Source organism: Nelumbo nucifera, chromosome 8 (assembly GCF_055504915.1).
Source record: "Nelumbo nucifera cultivar China Antique chromosome 8, China Antique-T2T, whole genome shotgun sequence".
In the NCBI taxonomy this organism is placed as follows: Eukaryota; Viridiplantae; Streptophyta; class Magnoliopsida; order Proteales; family Nelumbonaceae; genus Nelumbo; species Nelumbo nucifera.
Window position 1 is genome coordinate 9,296,736 of NC_142656.1, and position 20,681 is coordinate 9,317,416.

Below are 20,681 nucleotides of genomic sequence, written 5' to 3' on the forward strand. Positions count from 1 at the left end.
CCAGAATACAAGAGAAATAAAAGGAAACCTAATCAGAACAAAAGCTGCACACAAAATAATATGACAAGTAAAAATTGAAAACCATTTTCAATTTTTAGGATTGACTTTCTGAAGAAAATCTTTTCTAGGAAGATGATGAACCCTAGTGTAAAAAGCTTAATATTTTTTAATTGTGATCCACCCTAGCGCATCTTACAGACTTGCACATTGTTGCCAAATGCAGAGCTTACATGCGCCGTTTGCTCCACCACTCGGTGAATTTCCCTCCGAGGTTGAAGACTACGCCAGATTAATTAATTTGATTGTATTTTTAAGGATCTCATTTTGAGCTATTGCAATCTCATTAAACTTCCGGAGGGAGGATACTCTTGCATTATACCAACTACTATAGAGGTTTGCGATAGCGTTAATTGATTACATGGCAACCCCCGACCACATAGCCGCAGTGGTGCATACCCAGGTGAAACTACTAGAAAGGTTGAATGGATTGCCAACCTAAAATCTAATAGAAAACCTCGGCAAACCAGAAGATACGATCCAAACCAAAGCACTGTGACTCTTAAACAGTCAGCTCATCTGCAGGATCTCAGAAGTCAACCACCTCACAGCAGAATTGGGATCCGCTGCTCACAGCGCACCTCACAGGCACATCCTACCGTGCATTGGGAACATCTCCCATGAACAATAACACAAAAATACGGAAGATGCTCCCGATACATGGTGGGATGTGCATGTGAGGTGCGCTGTGTGAGGAGCAGATCCGAGCTCCAGATCCTCACAGCAACGACCAAAAGATTTAAAAATGTTGACGCTTGGCCACTTGTTTAACAATTAAACATCTGAATCAGATAAAAACTACCCAGCTTCGCATAAAAAGGACCTACCGATGGCAATGTTCACAATTGTCTACCCTCCAGAGGAAATTTAGAAATGGAATGGATCACCGTTTGCGATAACCTATGATCAACTCTCGCTCGAGTACCCCGTTGCCATCTCTAATTCACTAAAATCTAAAGATCACCCTCTGCTGCCTTTTGACTGCAATCCAACTGGGTATATACATGGAAAATTGGCAACTGTACGGTGTTACTTCACCCCAAACTAACGAAACCAAAAAGTGTTAACATAAAGGACTAGCCTCTCTTCTGCAACCAGAATACCTTCCTAGCGCCATTTTTCTTTACAGTAGGTAAAGAAATTAATCCATCACCAATTGCGTCTTGTCGTTTGGCACATTGCTCCATCTACTAGGGGTCCAATCTTACCAATCCCCTTCCAGTTCCACAGTACAACAATCGCTGTGAGGTAGCAAATTGGTCACATCATTCCACGTAGATATACCAAAAACCTTTCAAACTTGGTGTTGATTCTTACGAGAAAAAAGCTAAAGTCCTCAGCAGGTGTTGGTAAATGGTAACAGCCACGGTCAATTATTCATATCCATTGAATTTGATCTTTACGATCTCATCTACCTTGATCTCTCTGAAGCCCTGTAAATTGAAGATCCCATAAATGAGTGGCTATAGAAAAATGGCTATTGTGATATTTCAAACTGCTGGCTACAATTTACATAAAAATCAACGGATTCAATAATACAGTGCAAGCATGAGCTTACCATTGTTATGGAATCAATGAATATAAAAACAAACTGGACCAAGGCAGATAAATCTAACATGGTCAATTACAACATGAGAGTTCTGATAAAAGAAAACCAAATAATTAAACGAAGCTGTATATTTCATTCCATTAAAATGCACATTTAGAACTATGCAAGGCAAAATAAAATAAATTAAGAGAATAAATAAAATTTCCAAGGATCCTGGATAGGAAAGATAAAAGAATACTTCCAGATAAAAAATAAAGAACGGTCGGTGCTCTGGAGAGGCAACCAAAATTACCAGTTTCCAGATTTCAGAAGTATCATTCATAAACATGGAAGTCAAATTAGTGGAGAACTACCACGTCCAGTAACAAGCCAGGAGGGGCCAAAAAAAAAGAGAACAATTGTTAACCGAGGCAGACAAGTTACAGGAGGGATGACTTGGCTTTCCTAGAAAAAGAGACTTGACAGCTAATTAACTCCTCTGACTAATAAATAAAATACAAGGCATACATGGGAAGAAATGGCAAAACCTGGTCAGAATTGTATTACTATTCAACACAGATAACGAAAAATGCCTGAGAAAATTTTACAATTTCAAGAAGGAATTAGGACCAGGTAAAGACAAGAAAGAAAGGAATATAAATTGAGAAAAGTGGGGAAATAAGACTTTAAACCATACTCCAAAGCCATATTCCAATCAAAAATAAAACATCTCCTATAATAGTGACTTGATTCTTTAGAATTTAATTGGCATCGTGCAGTTGTGCTTTCTAATACTAGATCAGAGTATTGCCCACAAAGTACCTTCAATATATTTTGCAGCCTCCCACACATTTACCCCAAGATTCATTCTTAGAATGCTTTCCTCCATATGAAGCAAAATATTTTCATAGAACAGTTCTTATTCAACAGAGCTCCTCACATGCAATTGTTTACTTCGTATTTAATCAACTGTAATATCAATTTTGAAGACAAAAGAATTGATAAGATCTACAGCAGTGTATCATGATGATATAAAGCTTCCATTAAAGCCGTACTAAAAGAACATGTCAGTACCTGGTGAAAATGTCCACAATAATAATCATGAAAAATGTGCACCTGAAAACTAGATAACTTTATTCAGATCCAGGACTTGAGTACCTAAGGTTAAAATTGAACCAGGTGAACATCCAAGGCTTTGATGCAAAATAATAAAGCAATCAGTATACACAAGTAACTCACTATCCTGAATCAAATGAAATATACACTGTCAAAACAACAACCATATAGCCAATGGAAACTGTATGATCTAATAACAGATGAATAGATTCATGTACCATCCATGTTACAAGGAACCTTAAAATGGAATACTGGTGTGCGAAATTCGAGCCAACTATATACAAAACAGCAACCAAGCTTTTGAGCTGACCAATATTTTGCATTATCCAATGTGTCTATGGTCACCGTAAGAAAACATTGCATGAGAGCTGGTATTCAGAAAAGAACTTGAGCAAAAGCAGCTTTTGTGGCACCAGACAGCATCTCTACATTTGTCCTTTGAATCTTGTCCAAAATGAGTCTTCTCATCTAGATTGATTGCTGAAGAAATAAAATGCAGATGTCAGCCATCATGGAATATCTATACATACATTTTAGCTCCATAGAAGTATAGAACAACCAACTGCCTTGCACAGACAAAAAAGCATGAGTGTCAGATGAAATCAATATGAATGGACATCTAAACAAAAGCAATTTCACACAGTTGTACACAAGGTTCAAAATATCGTAATGTATCGGTCCGTATCGGCCGATACATATCATTCTGACAAGAACCCGATATGCAGAACATTCATAAATCATTTGTTCCGTTACCTTTCGTACGTATCGGTCGATACTAGCCCGTATCGGGCTGTTTCGGATCTGTATCGGCCAGTACGGGCCCAAAACAGTCCAATACGGTTCAGATCTTTATTGTTAATCCATATTTAATACCAAATCTCTCATTAATGCCGTTTGTTTAAGTCTAATTTTTCTTTCATTAATTAGCCAATTATTCCAAGGCAAATTTAAATTTGAATTTTAGCGCCTAATTCAAATTCTCTCATTAATTCCTTTAATTAATGATCCCCTATCATTAATTTTGTTTTGTTAGTGTAAAACTTCAAATTTGAGCTATAGCAAGATTCGAACCTTGGTCACTTGATTTTAAGTTTTAACCACCACAAGTTCGCCAACAAGCCATACATATTTGTTTGCAACGATTATATGTATTTTTAATTTTAAGTAAATTTTCACTTTTCTTAACGAGTGGCAAGTTTTTATTAATAAATGCTAGAATTAATTATTAAAATTTATATACTAATAAATATTAAGATTAATTATATTGATTTTTGAAAATTGGCATTCACATTTTAGTTTTTTTTGTTTTTTTACATTTTAGTTATTCCATCATTTTTCAATGGTTACTAATTGTGTCCCAATATGTCACTTCATATAAACCATTAAATTATGGTTTTTTACATTTAAATGACTTATTTACAATCATATAAAATTTGTAAGTAATATATTTTTTAAGATTTATTTGAATTTTTTACCATATTTATGTGTATCTTGATTTTTTGTCCGTATCCAAGGCGTATCCCAATACGTCTCTTAAAATTGTCTTTCCGATACACCTTGCATTTCCGATACTTTAAACTTGGTTCTACAAAAATTACAGCATATACAAAAGCTCTATGGAAATGAAGATCCAATGTATATTTCCACCCTGTCAGCCCCAGCCTATATCTCACCCACTGCAATCCCATTTGATCCCCCATAAATACATGTTGAAGCATGGGTGCAGAAGCTCCAATGTGGTCACATATAATTTAGCACCCGATGTAAAGTTTACTAATGATATATCTAGGAACAGAAGTATCACCTAAATGTAATGGGGTTCAAACCTACAGATATGTTGACTGTTCAGAAAAATCTATATAAGTGATTATTTGGGAAGTTCTAGAATATAATTAAGGAAAAGATATAATCAAGGTGAAATATTAACTTGTTTCCTTTTATTTCAGAAATGAAATGAGTTTGAGAATCAGATAAGGTACGTACAAGTCACTTAGCTGAAGAGTTGCGTTGTAGTGAAGGAAGCCAACTACTTGAAGAACCAATTCTGCTGCCAAGCCCATGACTAGCATGCACAGCCTCAGTTGTCACCATTGGTTTCACAACATTTTTCTTGGAGGCACCAGCAAGAAATGAACTAGATCCCACATGAACTTTCTCAGAGAACTTGCTCACGTTCTGCAACAATCAAATTTCAACACAATCTGATTTATGGGAACCCAAGATATTGGCAACTAATAAGTTAAAAATACCAACAGAACAAAGAGAAAATCACATCCATGTCCGGTTAACAGAATATCATCCCAGAAAAAAGAGAAATGGTGAAATAGGAAATATAAATGTATATATAAACATGCATATATGATTGCATTATCCTTAACACAAAACATCTAGCCAACCAAGGGATACTGGGACCACAGTCCCATGGAAATAAACAACTGAATAACACTGACAAAAAAAAAGATAGGTGCCTCCTAATGATCTGAAACATCTGTTTGATGCCTCATTCTTCACCCATGAAAGAAAGAGAGGAAGAATAATATGGAGATGTCCTAGAGCTGCAACATTATGGTGTGTGTAGCAACTTGCTAGTTAAAGGAGATTCTAAAGTTTCAATAGGATGGTTGGAAAGCTCAGAGAAGAGACCTTGGAGGTATAGGAATGAAATCATGGAAGCCACGGAACTAAAAAGAAAATTGAGAGAAATTATATGATGGACACCTAGGACTGCAAATAGCCTAGTAGATGGGCTGGTAAAACAGGGGGTGACAAGAAGCTCTATGTTTTTGGGAATGACAGAATGAGGGGGATTGTTTGTAATACTGTATCTGAATTGGATGATTAGTTGAGGCTGACTATCCTTTCATTTTTATATACTTTATATTTCTCGACTTAATAAAATATATTACTTTTTGTTGCTGATCAAAAAAATAACACAATGACAAGTTGCAAAACATTGAGCAGTGTAGAAAGAGGTGTTCTGGTAATAAAAATCATTCAACCGATGTGCCCTATTTTAATGTTGTCTTCTAGAATCCCATAAAGCCATACCCTTACAGGCACCAGGATTTCCCACAGACAACATAACCTTAAATGGAACTTGAAGCTTCCTAATAGGAATTTTGCAAAAACACCATTGCAAACTATCCATGACAAGATGGCTTACATTCCTATCAACAGCGTTTTCAGCAGTCAAATTCTTGTCCGCTGGAGATTTAAATTGCATGCGAACACCATGACGTGGAGCATTACTTGATATTACTCGCTCTGTAGCCTCAGCTGAATAAGAAGCATTGTTCACTCCTGATATTAAAAGCAATAAGAGTCAAAAAGCTAATCACAAAAAGGAATTCAGGTTGATGAGCATATCAACAATCCCTTTTTTAGAGGCTTATAAATGAAACTAAAGAAGCTTGCTTGTTTTTGTCTCAGGCTTGAGTCTACAAATAGAACTTCCACAATAATCCAAACAATTAAAATATATGCAAAGCTAAGGGGTTCACAGAGTAGATGCTATACCATTAGCATCTATCCATTTGTTTCAAATTAAAAAATCCAGACTCCCCTTAGAATGACTAAATGCAAAGAACATTATACCTTGATGCTTATCAACATCCATTGGCATTGCTCGACTACTAGTCCCTCCCGAAACTGGCTGTAAATTAGACATCAGTTCTCATTAAAAACATGCTTATTCCAATTATTGTGTGCACAAGATAATACCATTTAAAGGGTAAATAGAGAATAATGTAGGTAGGCAGTCAACACCAAGCAGATTGAATAGCCTCTTAACAAAACCATGAAACGTAGGGTGAAAAAAAAAAAACTGAAATGCCAAATCCAGACCCAGAAGAGTGAAGTTGTGGTAATACTAACAGATAATTGGGGCTGAGGTTTTGTCTTTTGCGCTTGCTGGTACTTTAAGATGGTCCAGTCAAATATATAATCAAACTCATATCCTGCAAAAACATAAGACAGCACTGTTAAAAACATGAACATGGAATCGGTGATGCTACTGCTGATGTTAAATGACAATGGTAATGCTGCAGGATGAGTGGAATTAAGATCAACAAATACACAAAACTCAATTCAATTAAGCCTCATCCCAACAATATGGGGCGGCTACATGAACCCTGTTACACCACTCTACTCTGTTCAATGCCACATCTGCACAGGCACACACTGCATTGTTTCATTAATTCATTTATTGGCAAGTGGTTACTAGTGTATATCATCTAAAGTTCAGTTCAAAATTCTCCCTACATGGTGTTCAGATATACTAATATATGATATGAAGGGATGAGGCTCTACAAATATAACTAAAAATATGTTCCAGTGATTATGTATTCTTAATTAATGATATCTAGTGACAATATTCACTTTTTAAAACGACGAAATGAGCAGAGACTGGGAAACATGTAAAGTGACTTTGTCTACCACATACCTTCACGAGTGAACAAGTCCCGAAATAGACGTTTCAGAAAACCATAATCAGGTCGTTGATCAAACGTCAAGGAGTGGCAATAATGGAAATATGAGGCAAACTCCACCGGATGAGACTTGCAAAGAACCTTTGGACAGAGGGAAATAAAGGCCTCACGAGTTAAATTTCAATGTTAATCACAACATGGAAGTAAATACTTAAACAGCTAGGAGCACATACTTCAATGGGAGTTGATAACTTCTTTTCACATATCTTGTCATATTTTTGCTTCTTTGTGGCAGCTTTTAGTCCCTGCCACGGAAGGCTGCATACATGTATGTACCAGTCAGGTATAGAAAATAACCATAACACAATTTGATTGAAACACTACAAATTCAATCGTAACATCCCGCATTTTTGAAAATAAGAAGTCCCCAGAAGAGATGGCAGCTAAAAAAAGTGTATGACATGCCGTATTCTTGGCTAGCAGTTAACAAACTCTTCAGGAGAGTGCCTTTTAACTCTTATTTTGAGTTATGATAATCTTTTTGTGACTTGATATACAGTTACAGTGGTAGATTTTGTACATGCACATTGTACAGTACCTTGTTGTACATGGGTGCTGATGTATTCCATTCATATGCATATATAAATACAAATACATTATCTTTTCATACAAGAATTTGTAACATAACAACTAAGAGATGGAGCAAACCTTCCTCTCAAGAAATACAAAAGAACATAGCCAAGAGACTCCAAATCATCCCGTCGGCTTTGCTCTAAAGACAAGACAACATAATCAGTAAAATTGAAGCAATTAAACATTACCAGAAACAAGCTAAGAAACTAATTTTACTTACCAATACCCAAATGAGTATTGCAACTTGCATAACGTGCTGTCCCTGTTAAGTTTTTGTTCTCCCTACATAGGTCAAGAGAAACAGTAACCTTTCAGCTAACCAGTATAGGATATTTCCAAGCAAGATAAATGGAAATGTCTCAAAAAAACGGCAAAGAAATTTTTGGTTATTACAATGTCTTTTGATAAATTGGTAACAACACATTGAAAACATAATAGCAAGCAAAAGACATTGTAAGAAAGACCCATAAGCCACAGCATGCACTTGCTAATGCAAACACCATAAGCCTTAATAGTGGCAATGAATATTATAGCATACACAGTTTCATGCACACTCATATGTTGACATCTCGACCTGTTCACAGGCTGGGCTTTGGGCTCAGCTCATGAACATTTTACACTGCTTTGGGCTCGAGCTCAGGCCCATTCAAATTTTGGCAAAAGCTAAACCCAAGACCTGCCCATGAATAGGTGTATTGACATCTAATGACTTCTTTGTACAAGCAACTAATAGAACCTTCATTTCAACATATCTAGAACTTGGTCTTCCAGGAGAGGTATACAGTTTTACAGAAACCCAAATAAAAACCATGCTAACCACCAAAGTTTTATTGTGGTTTCATTAAAACTAAATAAGCCTCCTAACATATATATATATATATATATATATGTTTTCACTTCTGCAGGGTTCTGTAGCATTCATAGTTTTAAAGTTTAAACATATGAATCATTTGCAGGTACAAGTGTACAACTCATGACTGAAAGCCATGAAGGCAATAAGAGAGGTATGAAACAAAAAGGTCAAAAACACCAACCCTTATTATACCTTCAATTGCCAGAACCTTAGCACAGGGTAATTCTTAGGTTTTTTTTTTAATTCAGGGACCATTTGGGAGGGCTTAACTTTAGTTCAGCTGCTTTGAAGAACCAGCTGGAAGAGGATTTTCTGGGGAGCCATGCAAATGGCTGTGATGACCAAAATTTGGCTCTGGATTTTTCATCAAACATTGATTATAGGCTTTCTGGGTGGGGCCCACCTCACAAATCCAAAAGCCACAGCATGAAAGCTCTCCAGAATGAGCACTTAATAAACATCCATATTTTCTCGTGGCCCATAATTCATCAGAAAAAGAAAGCCAACAGCACAGGTATCAATCCCACCAGAATTTAGGCCTCACAAGGTAAGAAAGACCGCCTAATTTACTGCAGCAGATCAGAATAATACCTGTAAGGAATATGTCGATTAGTTGTAGCATCCCGATATCTTTTTGCAAGACCAAAATCAATAATGTAAACCTGAAGAAGTGCAATTAAAGGATGGGTAGTAAAGGAAGAAGGCATGCCATATGAAAGAATCAGAATAAAAATACAAAAAAGTCAGGTAAAATGCCAAAAATTATTGACTTTACCTGGTTTGCTTTCCGACCAAGACCCATCAGGAAGTTATCTGGTTTGATATCCCTATGCAAAAATCCTTTAGAGTGCACATACTCTATTCTTGTAATCTGGAAAATGAAGCAACAAAAGAATAGCCATTACATGGAACTTCTTTAAGTAGAACTAAGTTCCATACATGAACAACAAATCCAGTGATGCAGACCATTTAATCTCCTGTTCTTTTGGAAAGCTAGTCTCTTGGACTGCAGTTGCAAAAGGTGTTCAATCAAGGGTATTGGGAGCCCAGCTGAGTGATGGTAGTTTATTAAACTTGTAATGTAATTCTGGGTACTTGGCCTCCAGATTTCTTCTTTGAGGGCCTCTTGTACTCTGGTTCTGTTTCTAATAAAATTACTTTACCTTTTTCAAAAAAAGAGAGAGAGAGAGAGAGAGAGAGAGAGAGAGAGAGAGAGAAATATAGGTTGTAACCTATGAACCACTATTAGAAAAGCACAAATCTATTAATTTGTGATTGGGGATGATGCATAACAAAGCAGAAATCTAATAAAATTTAAAAAATCATTAAAAAAAGCAACTCAGAAGAGGGGAAAACTCATGTGAAATTGTGAATGTGTGCATCTCCATTAACAACAAAACAGATCAACATGGTAGGAAATTGTACTTACCATCTGATCTGCCAACATTAAGACAGTCTTCAGTGAGAACTTCCTTCCACAGTAGACAAATAGGTCTTCAAGGCTTGGTCCCAACAAATCAAGGACAAGAACATTGTCATCCCCATCTACTCCACACCATTTTATTCCAGGAATACCACCTGCGTGAATAACAATATTCAATAATTATCAATAATGACTAAAAGGTTAAAAATTAATGCATATAATTTTAATTGAGAAGGATGATATTCATGATACATACTTCCTCCCTGAAGAATATTGTATAGCTTGGCTTCATAAAGCAGCTGAGGATGTTTCGTCTTGCTGTTTTCCTGTTAGTAAAACCAATAGCTGTATTCATCAAGTTGAGTAAAACAGCCACAGCCAAAACATGGCTTCCCTAAAGTCTAATTCTATACCAAAATGTGGATTCTGATTAACATGTGACAAAAACAGCCTCTATTCCGGAAGAGTTATCTAACAAAAAGAACGAAGTGATTCAAAATGATTTAAGGAATTGCTAAAATAGTGATTAGCACTTCAAAATCTGACCTAAATATGAAAATCTATTCTTTAAAAATGCAAGCAACTGAAATGGGACAGACCATAAAAACAAGCCAACGGAAAAGTCCCGTTAAAAAGAGGGAAGATGATATCTGCAACTACTTAGCACTTGAAGATGTATATAAAATTCGAGCTACTCATCTTTCAAAACTATTGGGGAATAAAGTAAAAACCAGTAAAACGCAAATGCATACTAAAAACAAATTTCACTACAGATCATTAGAATAGCAAGAAAAATCTTTTTTTTTTTTGAAATGTAAGAAACAATTTAATATTGACTATAGGCCGATTCATTTTCCTGTTAAGTAATCAGTAACACCAGGCCAAAAGGCATATGTTTCTTCCTCTTTCCCTATTCATTGAACAAGAAGACAAGTTAAATACAGAAAAACTCTCAATGAGTTTACAACCTAGTTAGTTTCCAAGTTTCCAACAACAAATTGTCCAAGAGGAGAGAAATGAAACAATACCACAGAAAAATCGAAACCGTTCTAAGAAATGGATAGAGACTTACGATCTTCACCGCAACCATCTCATACGTGTCAACATGGGTCGCTGTAACATATCGAATTTCATAAAATCATCACCAAGGGAGCATGAACTCCAACTGAAGAACACGAAGAGAAATTGAAACATCAAGACTTACCAAGATAGATTTCTCCAAAAGATCCACTGCCGATCTTACGGCCTAACTTGTACTTCTCTCCAACGATCCTCTCCATAACTTAGTCTATCTTCCAATCGATGGATCAAGTTTGTCTGAACATCCAAAAACTAGGGTTTCAAAAATTTTTACGAAAAAAACGAACTCAGATTAATCGAAGCGGAAGTGGAGACGACAGACCAAAATGAATAAGAGACGATTTCGGCTTTTTTCTCTTCGTGAAACCAAAACCACACACGAGAACTTCAGGAAGGAAAGGGGAAATTTAGAGAGAGAAATCGACTATTTTGCCTTCCGAACGATGTGGAGAAGTGTGGAAGCATCCAAATTAGTGTATATAAGAAAGGGGTATTTATGTAATTGTACTAAAGTGAACCGTCGTTTGACTAATTGACTTCTATTTAATTCTCTAAAGGACATAAGGATTTCCCAAAATTACTCAACTATTAGCCGTAGAAGACAATAAATATTTTTCTCAAACAGGAAACTATTGTCAATATAAAATATAAGCAGGTCTTTTTCAGTAACTGTGTTATTAGGTGGCGGGACCTTCTGGGAAGTTTAGCGACGGCCAATCCATCCTTCTGGTTTGGCGGGAGAGCACGTGCGTTGTTTGGTTTATCGCGTGCCGATAAGGTGGTCGTCTGGTTGAGGAATCGTCAATCGAGAAAGAGAGCAGAAGAGAAGCGAGGAGGAAGAAAAAGGAGAAACGGAAGATACTAATCGGGACCCGTGCCTTTTTAAGCCAAACTATTGCAAAATAAACCCGTGGCACTCTCAATTAAGCGAAGCAAATTCAAGTCCGACTCAAGTTATGGTTACAACCCAAGTTGCACCTTCGGTGGTCAAGTTTGTTATTATTTTTTATTAATTTTATATTTTTTTTATTAGTATTAATTTAAATTATTGAAAAATATTAACATAAATTTATAGTTATTTTTAAGGAAAATTCTAAATTAACACCATGAATTTTGGGAGTAGTTTTATGACCATAGTACCTAAGCTTTCAAAAATTATCAAATTGGTCCTTTCCCCCCCAGTTGTTAATTAATGTATAAAAGGACATAAATATCATCTAATTTTCTTTATCTACCACACCCACATAAAAAACCTCACCAGATCATTCAAAACACTTCTATTCATTGAGATACTCCGCAAAGTGACCTTATTCTCCACAATTGTAACAAGGACCACCACCAGACCTTCAACTGCTGCTTGCCCGCGGAGGAAAGGAGAGGTTGGTGAGCGTTCATGCTAACAATTTTCTTTTTTATTATAAATATAAAATAATGCCTGTCACTTAATACTTTGGGCCATGAAATTGAGTTGTAGAAGTGAGAATTCGAAGGGGTTCTTCCTAGAAGTGAGCGCCTGGATTTCCAAGATCTAGGGTGGGGAGAACAAAATAGAGGTAAGACCGATGTGTGCTTCATGTTTCAAACAAAGCAAACAAAATGGTTTGAAATAAAGCAGAGAAGAAATGATCCAAAAGTAATAGAAAAAGTAACAAATCAAATCTGTACAAGAAGTGAACTATAATCTATTTCAGGAACAAAGCAAGCAGGACTCAAGATCCTTTTGTTTGTGGAGTGCAAACAAAGAAGACATCGTGTTTTCGAAAGACTACCCAAATTAAGGGGGTGTTCCATCCTCTATGATTTAAAAAGATAAAAACAAAATACAATTGTTAGACGTTGCTTTTGTTTTTGTTTAAAAACAAATTCTTGCATATTACCGAGCAGCCATTAAGTTGTACACAAATAAACAACTACAATTGTGATCGGAGAAAAACCTTATATATTTCCAAATTCTTTATCCTTTTCGCTGTTCAAATTATAGCAATTATAACTACCATACAAGCACATAGGGGAAACAATAAGCCGAATACCGAATTGGGAATTGGAATTCTGCATTTCCTGAAGAATTTGAGTGCTTTTGACTTGCTTTAAAAGAACAGAGACCCAGTCCCATCACGCATGTTGACAACCGTAGAAGATCAGTTACTGAACTCGAATTACGGAAAGCGAAGCTCATATAGAACAAAATCACAGAAAAAAAAAAAATACATTCAATTTCTTATTGTTTCAAAACGAATAATAGAAGTTAAAATACATCGGAGAGAGCTTCTCAAAGCTAGAGTTCTTGAAGTTCTGCTTGAAAGGGTATGAACACAATGAAACGGAGATGTTCTTCGAACGAGTAATGGAATTGAGATGGTTAGCTCTGTAGATTTAATGCTGCTAAAGGACAAAAATCTTTATAGGGTCTCCATATTTTACTTTTCGACCTCTGCGTGAGGTTGAAAGTCTCATAAGATGTATAGATACAACCAAAGATACGAGGAGGTGGTGAAAACTTTGGAGAGGGGCTCGGTCAATTTCAACGGTCAGAAGCTGGGGGTGGTTCAATGGAACCCGAGCTTGGAGAAAATATTGGTTTTGAACACAGAATTGGTGGTCGATGTACACACCGGTTACGACTTTCTGAAATCTATTACGGTGGAGGTTGCAGGGCATGGTTTTCAAAACCAGACCGAACGGGACGGTCGGTCCAGAAAACCCGGGAACCAACCAGGTGATTGGTTCCGTTTTCTCCAAAAATCGGATTTTCCCCTAAATCTATTGATTTTGGTTAGCAAACCGCTGAATCGAGTGGTTAATCATTTTTTTTTAACTTTTTTATTTATTTGTCAAAACGGGTCAAGCATTCGGTTCGAACAATCGGACCGTTCACCCCGGTAATCAGACCCCTGAACAGTTCAGTCTCCAGGTTGGTTTTAAAAACCATGTTGCAAGGGGACCGTATGAGGATGGAACAGTGTCTATTTTAATTCCTAAGGTAAAAGACAATAAACAGTTTCTTTTATTGAAGGATAGTTTTGACTTTTCAAAAAGTTTCAAGTCACACATGTCATCACGTGATATATATAACTAAGTAGTCCCGTAGGGATCAACTTGACAGTCTTTGCAAGTTTGGATACTGCAGTGACAATTTTAAAGTTCGGGTACTAGCTTGAAACTTACCCCAAAAGTTCAAAGTACTAATCTAGAATTTTCTCTTTTTTAAGTGAAATTTAAATGGATTTTAAGTGTTTTGAACCTGCTACTGTTGGATGGTCAAATTGTTGAAACCATCACCCGGCCATGATTTTGAATTCAGTCTTCCTAAAACTTAGGGTTTGGTCAAAAACTATTCGACCCATGTAATTGAACCATTGACCTATTTAGCTCAGTCACCAGATTACAGGTTGCTAAGGGTGGATTCAAGCTAAGCTGAGCCGAATACTTGGCTATTCGAGCTCAGTTTAAAGCTTGCAAGTTCGAGCTCGACTTAGCTCGAGCTTGACTGCAAGCCAAGTTTTTCTAAAAAATAATTTTTATTTTACATACAAAAAATAAGAATTATAAAAATTATTTATTAGTACACATAAAAATAAAAAATATACATATAAAAATGTTTTTATTTTATATACAAAAAATAAGAATTATAAAAATTATTTACTATTATACATAAAAATAAAAATATTATTATATATAATGAAATTATTTATTATCTATATTTATATATTTATATGTATATGTATGTATGTATGTATGTATTATGTATGTATGTATGTATGTATGTATGTATGTATGTATGTATATATATAATAAAAAAAATATTTATTTATTATACTAGGCTCATGAGCCTCACAAGCCAAGCTTCATTAGGGTCGAGCACACTAAATATATATGCAAACTTCTAGAGGCCATAACTCTGCATTCAGTTGGGTGATTTTGGATTCAATCTTCCTAAAACCTAGGGTTTGGTCAAAAGTTGTTCGACCCATGCAGTTGAACCATTGACCCATTTAGCTCAGTCACCAGATTACAGGTTGCTAAGGGTGGATTCAAGCTGAACCGAGCTGAATACTTGGCTATTCGAGCTCAGCTCAGTTCAAAGCTTGCAAGTTCGAGCTCAGCTTAGCTCGAGCTTGACTACAAGCCAAGTTTTTCTAAAAAATAAAAATATTTTTTATTTTATATACAAAAAATAAGATTTATAAAAATTATTTATTAGTACACATAAAAATAAAAAATGTACATATAAAAATGTTTTTATTTTATATACAAAAAATTAAGAATTATAAAAATTATTTACTATTATACATAAAAAATAAAAATATTATTATATATAATGATATTATTTATTATATATATTTATATATTTATATGTATATATATGTATATGTATATGTATATGTATATGTATATGTATATGTATATGTATATGTATATGTATATGTATATGTATATGTATATGTATAGTGTGTATGTATGTATGTATATAATAAAAAAATATTTATATATTATACTAGATTTGTGAGTCTCACAAGCCAAGCTTCACTAGGCTCAAGCCCACTAAATATATATGCAAACTTCTAGAGGCCATAACTTTGCATTCGGTTGGGTGATCTTTATATCGAATTGGGATAATCTTTTAAGACCTATGTGTCCCAAGGGTCAAAGGTGCCTTGCCCTACTATTTTTGTCAACCCCCATCCTTTGGTCTCAAATCCCAATTTTTGACATTTTTGACAAAGAAAAATAAAAATATAATTTAAACATAAATTAATACATATAACATATAATTTATGTGGAAGATAATATACATTATTTTTATTGATATAATACATATTCATACATACATGCATGATGTGTTATGGTTTGACACATACCAATGACCCACTACCCAAAGGCAAAAATACTTCAACCTCAAAATCGATATTAAAACATTGTTTTAAACCAATGAACCTAAATTTAAGATTAATAAATATTTTATTATTTTATTAGAAAAATCAAAATTCTTAAATGTTACTATCTTTTATTATTTTCAATTTTTAAATAGATTATAATTTATAACATTTATAGTATTAATAGTTAATAATAATTAATTGATTATAGGATTAGTAATTATTAAATAATTAATAAAATAGGTATTTGTAAATGTTAAATTATTTCTACACAATTAATAAACCAATTGTGTTTGTCACATGGTTTTTAATCTTAGGGGGTGTTTTGTAACGTGGATGAAAATTGGTGGGTGTGGACTATGGCAGGGACCAATCCACACCACACCTCAATCCATAGTTGTTTTGATTTGTGGATAACTTGTGTGGTGTGGACTGAACTCTGAATCAATCCACACCTGTAGTTGTGTTCTATAGGTGTGGTGCGGATCACCTTTTGATTCCATACATTTCATATACAGTTTGTGAAATAACTATGCAATTGATTATAAATAAGTAATTATATCCAATAACCCAAATTAATTTGGAAATATCATCAATACATTCATATTAATCAATAAAAAATTATTTTAAGAGAAATAAGTGAAAAAGTAATTAAAAATAATAAAAACATTTTTATTAAATAATTCAATAAACAATTATTGAATTATTTAAAACTTCAACAAAAATAGTAGAACTTATGCTAAAAATTAAAAGGTATATCATCAAATTATAGCTTTGGGGTTGTAATGATAAAAAAACAACAAAATACTAAGGTATGTGATGTGATGTATAATATCACATGCCTATTTTTGTCCACAAGTTATTGGAGACCGTCCTCAATGAACCAAACACCAATTATTATCATGGACAGGACCAAAATGGTCACATACACGATATAAATACAATATTGAACACTACCTTAGATGGCATATAATCTTAGGTGGTGGCCCTAAGTCCCTAACCAGCGTTTTAAGTATTCTTTGCCCAGTGAGTAAAAAAGGTTGTACGTGATATCTTTTTATGGGTAGGTTAAGTCTTCTTTGATCCGAATTAGGCTGGGTTTTGCTAAGAGTGCAAATACCGTTATGTTCACTGTTGTGGTTAGGTTTAGGTTTAGGTAGGTTTAGATTCTCAGTTAATGGAAATGTGCATAGTCAATAATTAAGTATGGAAAAGAGAAACTTCATAATTGTTAAGAGCTTTTCGTAACAAAGATCAAGAATACATAGATAAGGGTTGCGTGGAATTACCTAGAATTAAAAAAAATAAAAAGAAGAAAAATTGAGGAAAAAGATAATCGCCGCATCAAACTATTCTGTTTTAATATATAGATATAGAGAGATGCTATTATGCACTAGGATGCGCACATGTTTGAAATAGAAATACCCAACTAGGCCTTGTCGGGCAAATGCCGACCTCTTCTATATATTAACCCATTTCATCAACACGTCAACGGTTCCCCTACACATTACTACAAATTAGCTAAATAATCTATTCTTAGGTTGTGCTTGGTACCTTTGTTTTTACCTAAACGTTTTGATAAGAGATGTGTGTTCTTAGATCACATATGAGAGTCAGTTAGTCACCTCATCAGCTAAATGACTTAGTACCATTGCTAGTTGCTTATATCTAATAGGTCAAATTGTTGTTTCTACAAACAACTTTAGTTTCATATGCATGTTTTTTTAAGGTATTTATGCATGTTTCAACTATAAACAACCTCAAACAACAATTGTCTAAAATTTATATTGATCAACCCAAAACGTTTTAGATAAAAATAGCAATCTTATCAAACACATATACACAACCCTTATTCTACTCAGTAAAATAAAAGATCTCTTAATCTAGTAGGTAACTCCATTTTTCTGGCTTATGCTGATTTCTTCACTATTTTAAGTGGGCATAGCAGGTTGTTATCAAGTGTACACCCACTTGTAACCAATTAGGGCTAAAAAGGTTGCTCTTTTGTCCACATTCAAATTTAAACCTGCTTTTCTACTCAATTGCATTTGTGGTGCAAAATTCATTTTCATTGGTGTAAATGAAAATGGATTGCATGTAAGTTCTAGTTCACTTTTGCATTTGATGTGACTTTATTTTCTTTGGTTGTGAAGAATAAAACGAGAAGTAGGATAATGTAATTCTCAATTTATTATGAAAGAGAATGAAACCAAGAGGGTGATAATTGCATGATGAAGCTCTAATCACTAGGTAAGTTATATGATAACCAAATCACCTTTGACCAATCGACAATTAGGAAAACTTTCTCCACAATCTACACCATAGAAGGGGTTCACTATTAAAGTAGCCAAACTTTTTTTTTTATTTGGTGGAAGAATTGACAAGGTTAGGCTTCTAGAAAGGCACTTTGAAATAGGCTTAGGTGGCATTTGATAAATCTGAAATCTGAAATCTGAAATATGAAAAGTTAAAAAGATATTAAAAGTGTCTGAAATCTAAAAAGAGGCATTAATGCTTTTCTACTTTTTAGAGGCTCTAAATGCTTAAGCTTGTTTGTGTTGGACCAAACCTTTAACATCTGAAATGTATTGATTTTACTATTTTACCCCTAAAATAGACTATTTGGTAAATTTGAGCTCAATTTGTACTATTTCATATAAAATAATTTATCAAATTCAAAATAATATTGAAATCATACAAAAAATTAATAAAATAAATAATAATTACGAAAAATAATTAATAAATAATAAATAACATAATTAAATTAATCACTACTAAAAAATAATAAAAATTAAAATAATCAATAAAAATTAGTGGTTACTAGTTAATAATTAATAATATTAAACTAACATGAATAAAAATAATTAATAGATAACATAATTAAATTAATAAAAATAATTAATCACTATTAAAAATAATAAAATGATTAAAATTTAATAAAAATTAAAATAAGCAATAAAAATTAGTGGTTACTAATTAATAATTAATAATACTGAACTAACACGAATAAAAATAATTAAAAACATAATAATTGATAATAATTATGAAAATTAATTATTAATTAATAAATAATATAATTAAATTAATAAACTTGATCTCACTTTTGAAGTCAAAGAAGTGCCTACTTAGAAATCTATTAATTGTGTCAGACGGTGCCCATACAATCTCTAAAGGCAGTTCTCTGATAGTTAAAATGCCACTTCACAGTTGCAACATAGAGAACCAAACAAACCCAGCATGTAGTTTTATTCCCCAAAACCCACTCTGACCTTGTTTGCCATTATGTTCATCTAATGAAAATGTAATCACTTGCAAGTTTCTCTCGGCATATTGGTAAATGGTGACATACATCTGTATATTTCATTACCTCCCCCCCCCCACATATAAAAAGTTAAGTAAATTCATAGAACTACAACTCTCAAGTTAGGAGGTTCTTATCATTTAATTTCTAAACAAAGAGAGATGAGGCTTTTACCTGCATTTTCCAAAATTGATATCGTAATTTATCTATACAAGTTGCAATACAATCATTTTATTAACATAAAGCTATTCCTATTCTCCATTTCACAGTTATACTCGAACAAACTAGTAAATTAACATAAAGCTATTCCTATTCCTATTCTCCATTTCAGTGTGTCAGGTCCATTATTCTTCTCCCATTCTCCATAAAATAATTCTATTAGAATATAATGCAAATTGGTATAACTGTATACACAATCAAGCAGTAATTTTGAACTGAATTCGAGAACAAGAAAAATCAAAAGTGCAAAGAAAATCAAATATTCTAATGCACGAAACAACTATAAATGAGTACAGTAATAAAGCACCTTCTCCGTACTTCAAGTTTGGGAATTTCCGCTATCGACCTTGGATTTGAGAGACTCGTATCTTCAGCTGGGTCAACCAGAGAAGCATCCAAAGAAGAAAATAATCGATACCCATTTGATTTAGGCGGAGAAAATTTATAAATTCTGGGAGAAATCATGGTCTGAGGAAACTGGGTTCTGCTGAATGTGATCGAAGAGGCTAGATTCTTTCTTCCTCGTGAACTCGAATAGGAAAATCGAATCTTGACAAGGTAAAGGAGGGATAACTGGTACTTGTCATCTCCCTAGCGGCACTAGTAGAAAGAGAGACAGAAGCACCAAAGAGTAGAAAGAACGGTGAGGGGAACTCGGATCAATGGTGCCAAATGCAACTCCTTGTGATTGCAGCAAAATGTTTGTCATTTGGTGAAAATGTAAATAGATTAAAAAATAAACCCCAAAAAATGCTATTACTCTGTGTAGACTCTTTACACGGTCAGATTGAGCAACTACTCTGTGTTACTGTGATGCATGCTTGCATAATGGGACAAAGAATAAAACCACAACGAAAAACAAAGCAATAAAAACAACAACAACAACAACAAAGAAGAAGAAGAAGAAGAAGAAGAAGAAGAAGAAAAAGAAAAAGATCTGCTGCTTCAAGGTTTGTTGTTCGAAGGTTCGTTGTTTGTCTTCCTGGAGCAAAGTTTGAAGGTTCGTTGTTCGTCTTCCTCGGCGGAGAAGAAGACAAATGTTTAGGGTTTGGTTTAAAATGGGGCATACCATGTCTTTTCGAAAAAATGCTGGGGTATTTATGTCTTTTGGCCACCTCTTAAACACGTCTAAGCGCGTTAAGAGCCAGACCAATGTTTATGGCTTTCAGA

At 34.3% G+C, this 20,681-nt stretch overlaps 1 protein-coding gene across 5 annotated transcripts; it reads right to left on the reverse strand.

The window, feature by feature from the left end:
* Positions 1 to 823: 823 nt before the first annotated feature.
* LOC104592123 (casein kinase 1-like protein 3) lies at positions 824 to 11,584 on the reverse strand. 5 transcript variants are annotated; one of them, XR_734369.3, is made up of 17 exons: positions 11,440 to 11,584; positions 11,242 to 11,354; positions 11,110 to 11,150; positions 10,294 to 10,363; positions 10,044 to 10,192; positions 9,390 to 9,485; positions 9,206 to 9,276; positions 7,982 to 8,043; positions 7,837 to 7,900; positions 7,362 to 7,446; positions 7,143 to 7,269; positions 6,575 to 6,657; positions 6,296 to 6,353; positions 5,865 to 6,001; positions 4,685 to 4,876; positions 2,920 to 3,181; positions 824 to 1,490 (listed from the first exon to the last, which is right to left on the reverse strand). XR_734369.3 is itself a non-coding variant. In XM_010251327.3 (16 exons), exons 2-15 carry the CDS (start codon positions 11,315 to 11,317, stop codon positions 4,688 to 4,690), a joined length of 1,308 nt encoding a protein of 435 aa, XP_010249629.1. In that variant the 5' UTR covers positions 11,318 to 11,354; positions 11,440 to 11,584; the 3' UTR covers positions 2,795 to 3,181; positions 4,685 to 4,687. The 5 variants fall into 5 exon arrangements, 2 of the variants coding, with proteins under 2 accessions (XP_010249629.1, XP_019052381.1); XR_016079173.1 differs by lacking the exon at positions 824 to 1,490 and adding an exon at positions 2,695 to 2,743; XR_016079172.1 differs by lacking the exon at positions 824 to 1,490 and adding an exon at positions 2,795 to 2,828.
* Positions 11,585 to 20,681: the final 9,097 nt, after the last annotated feature.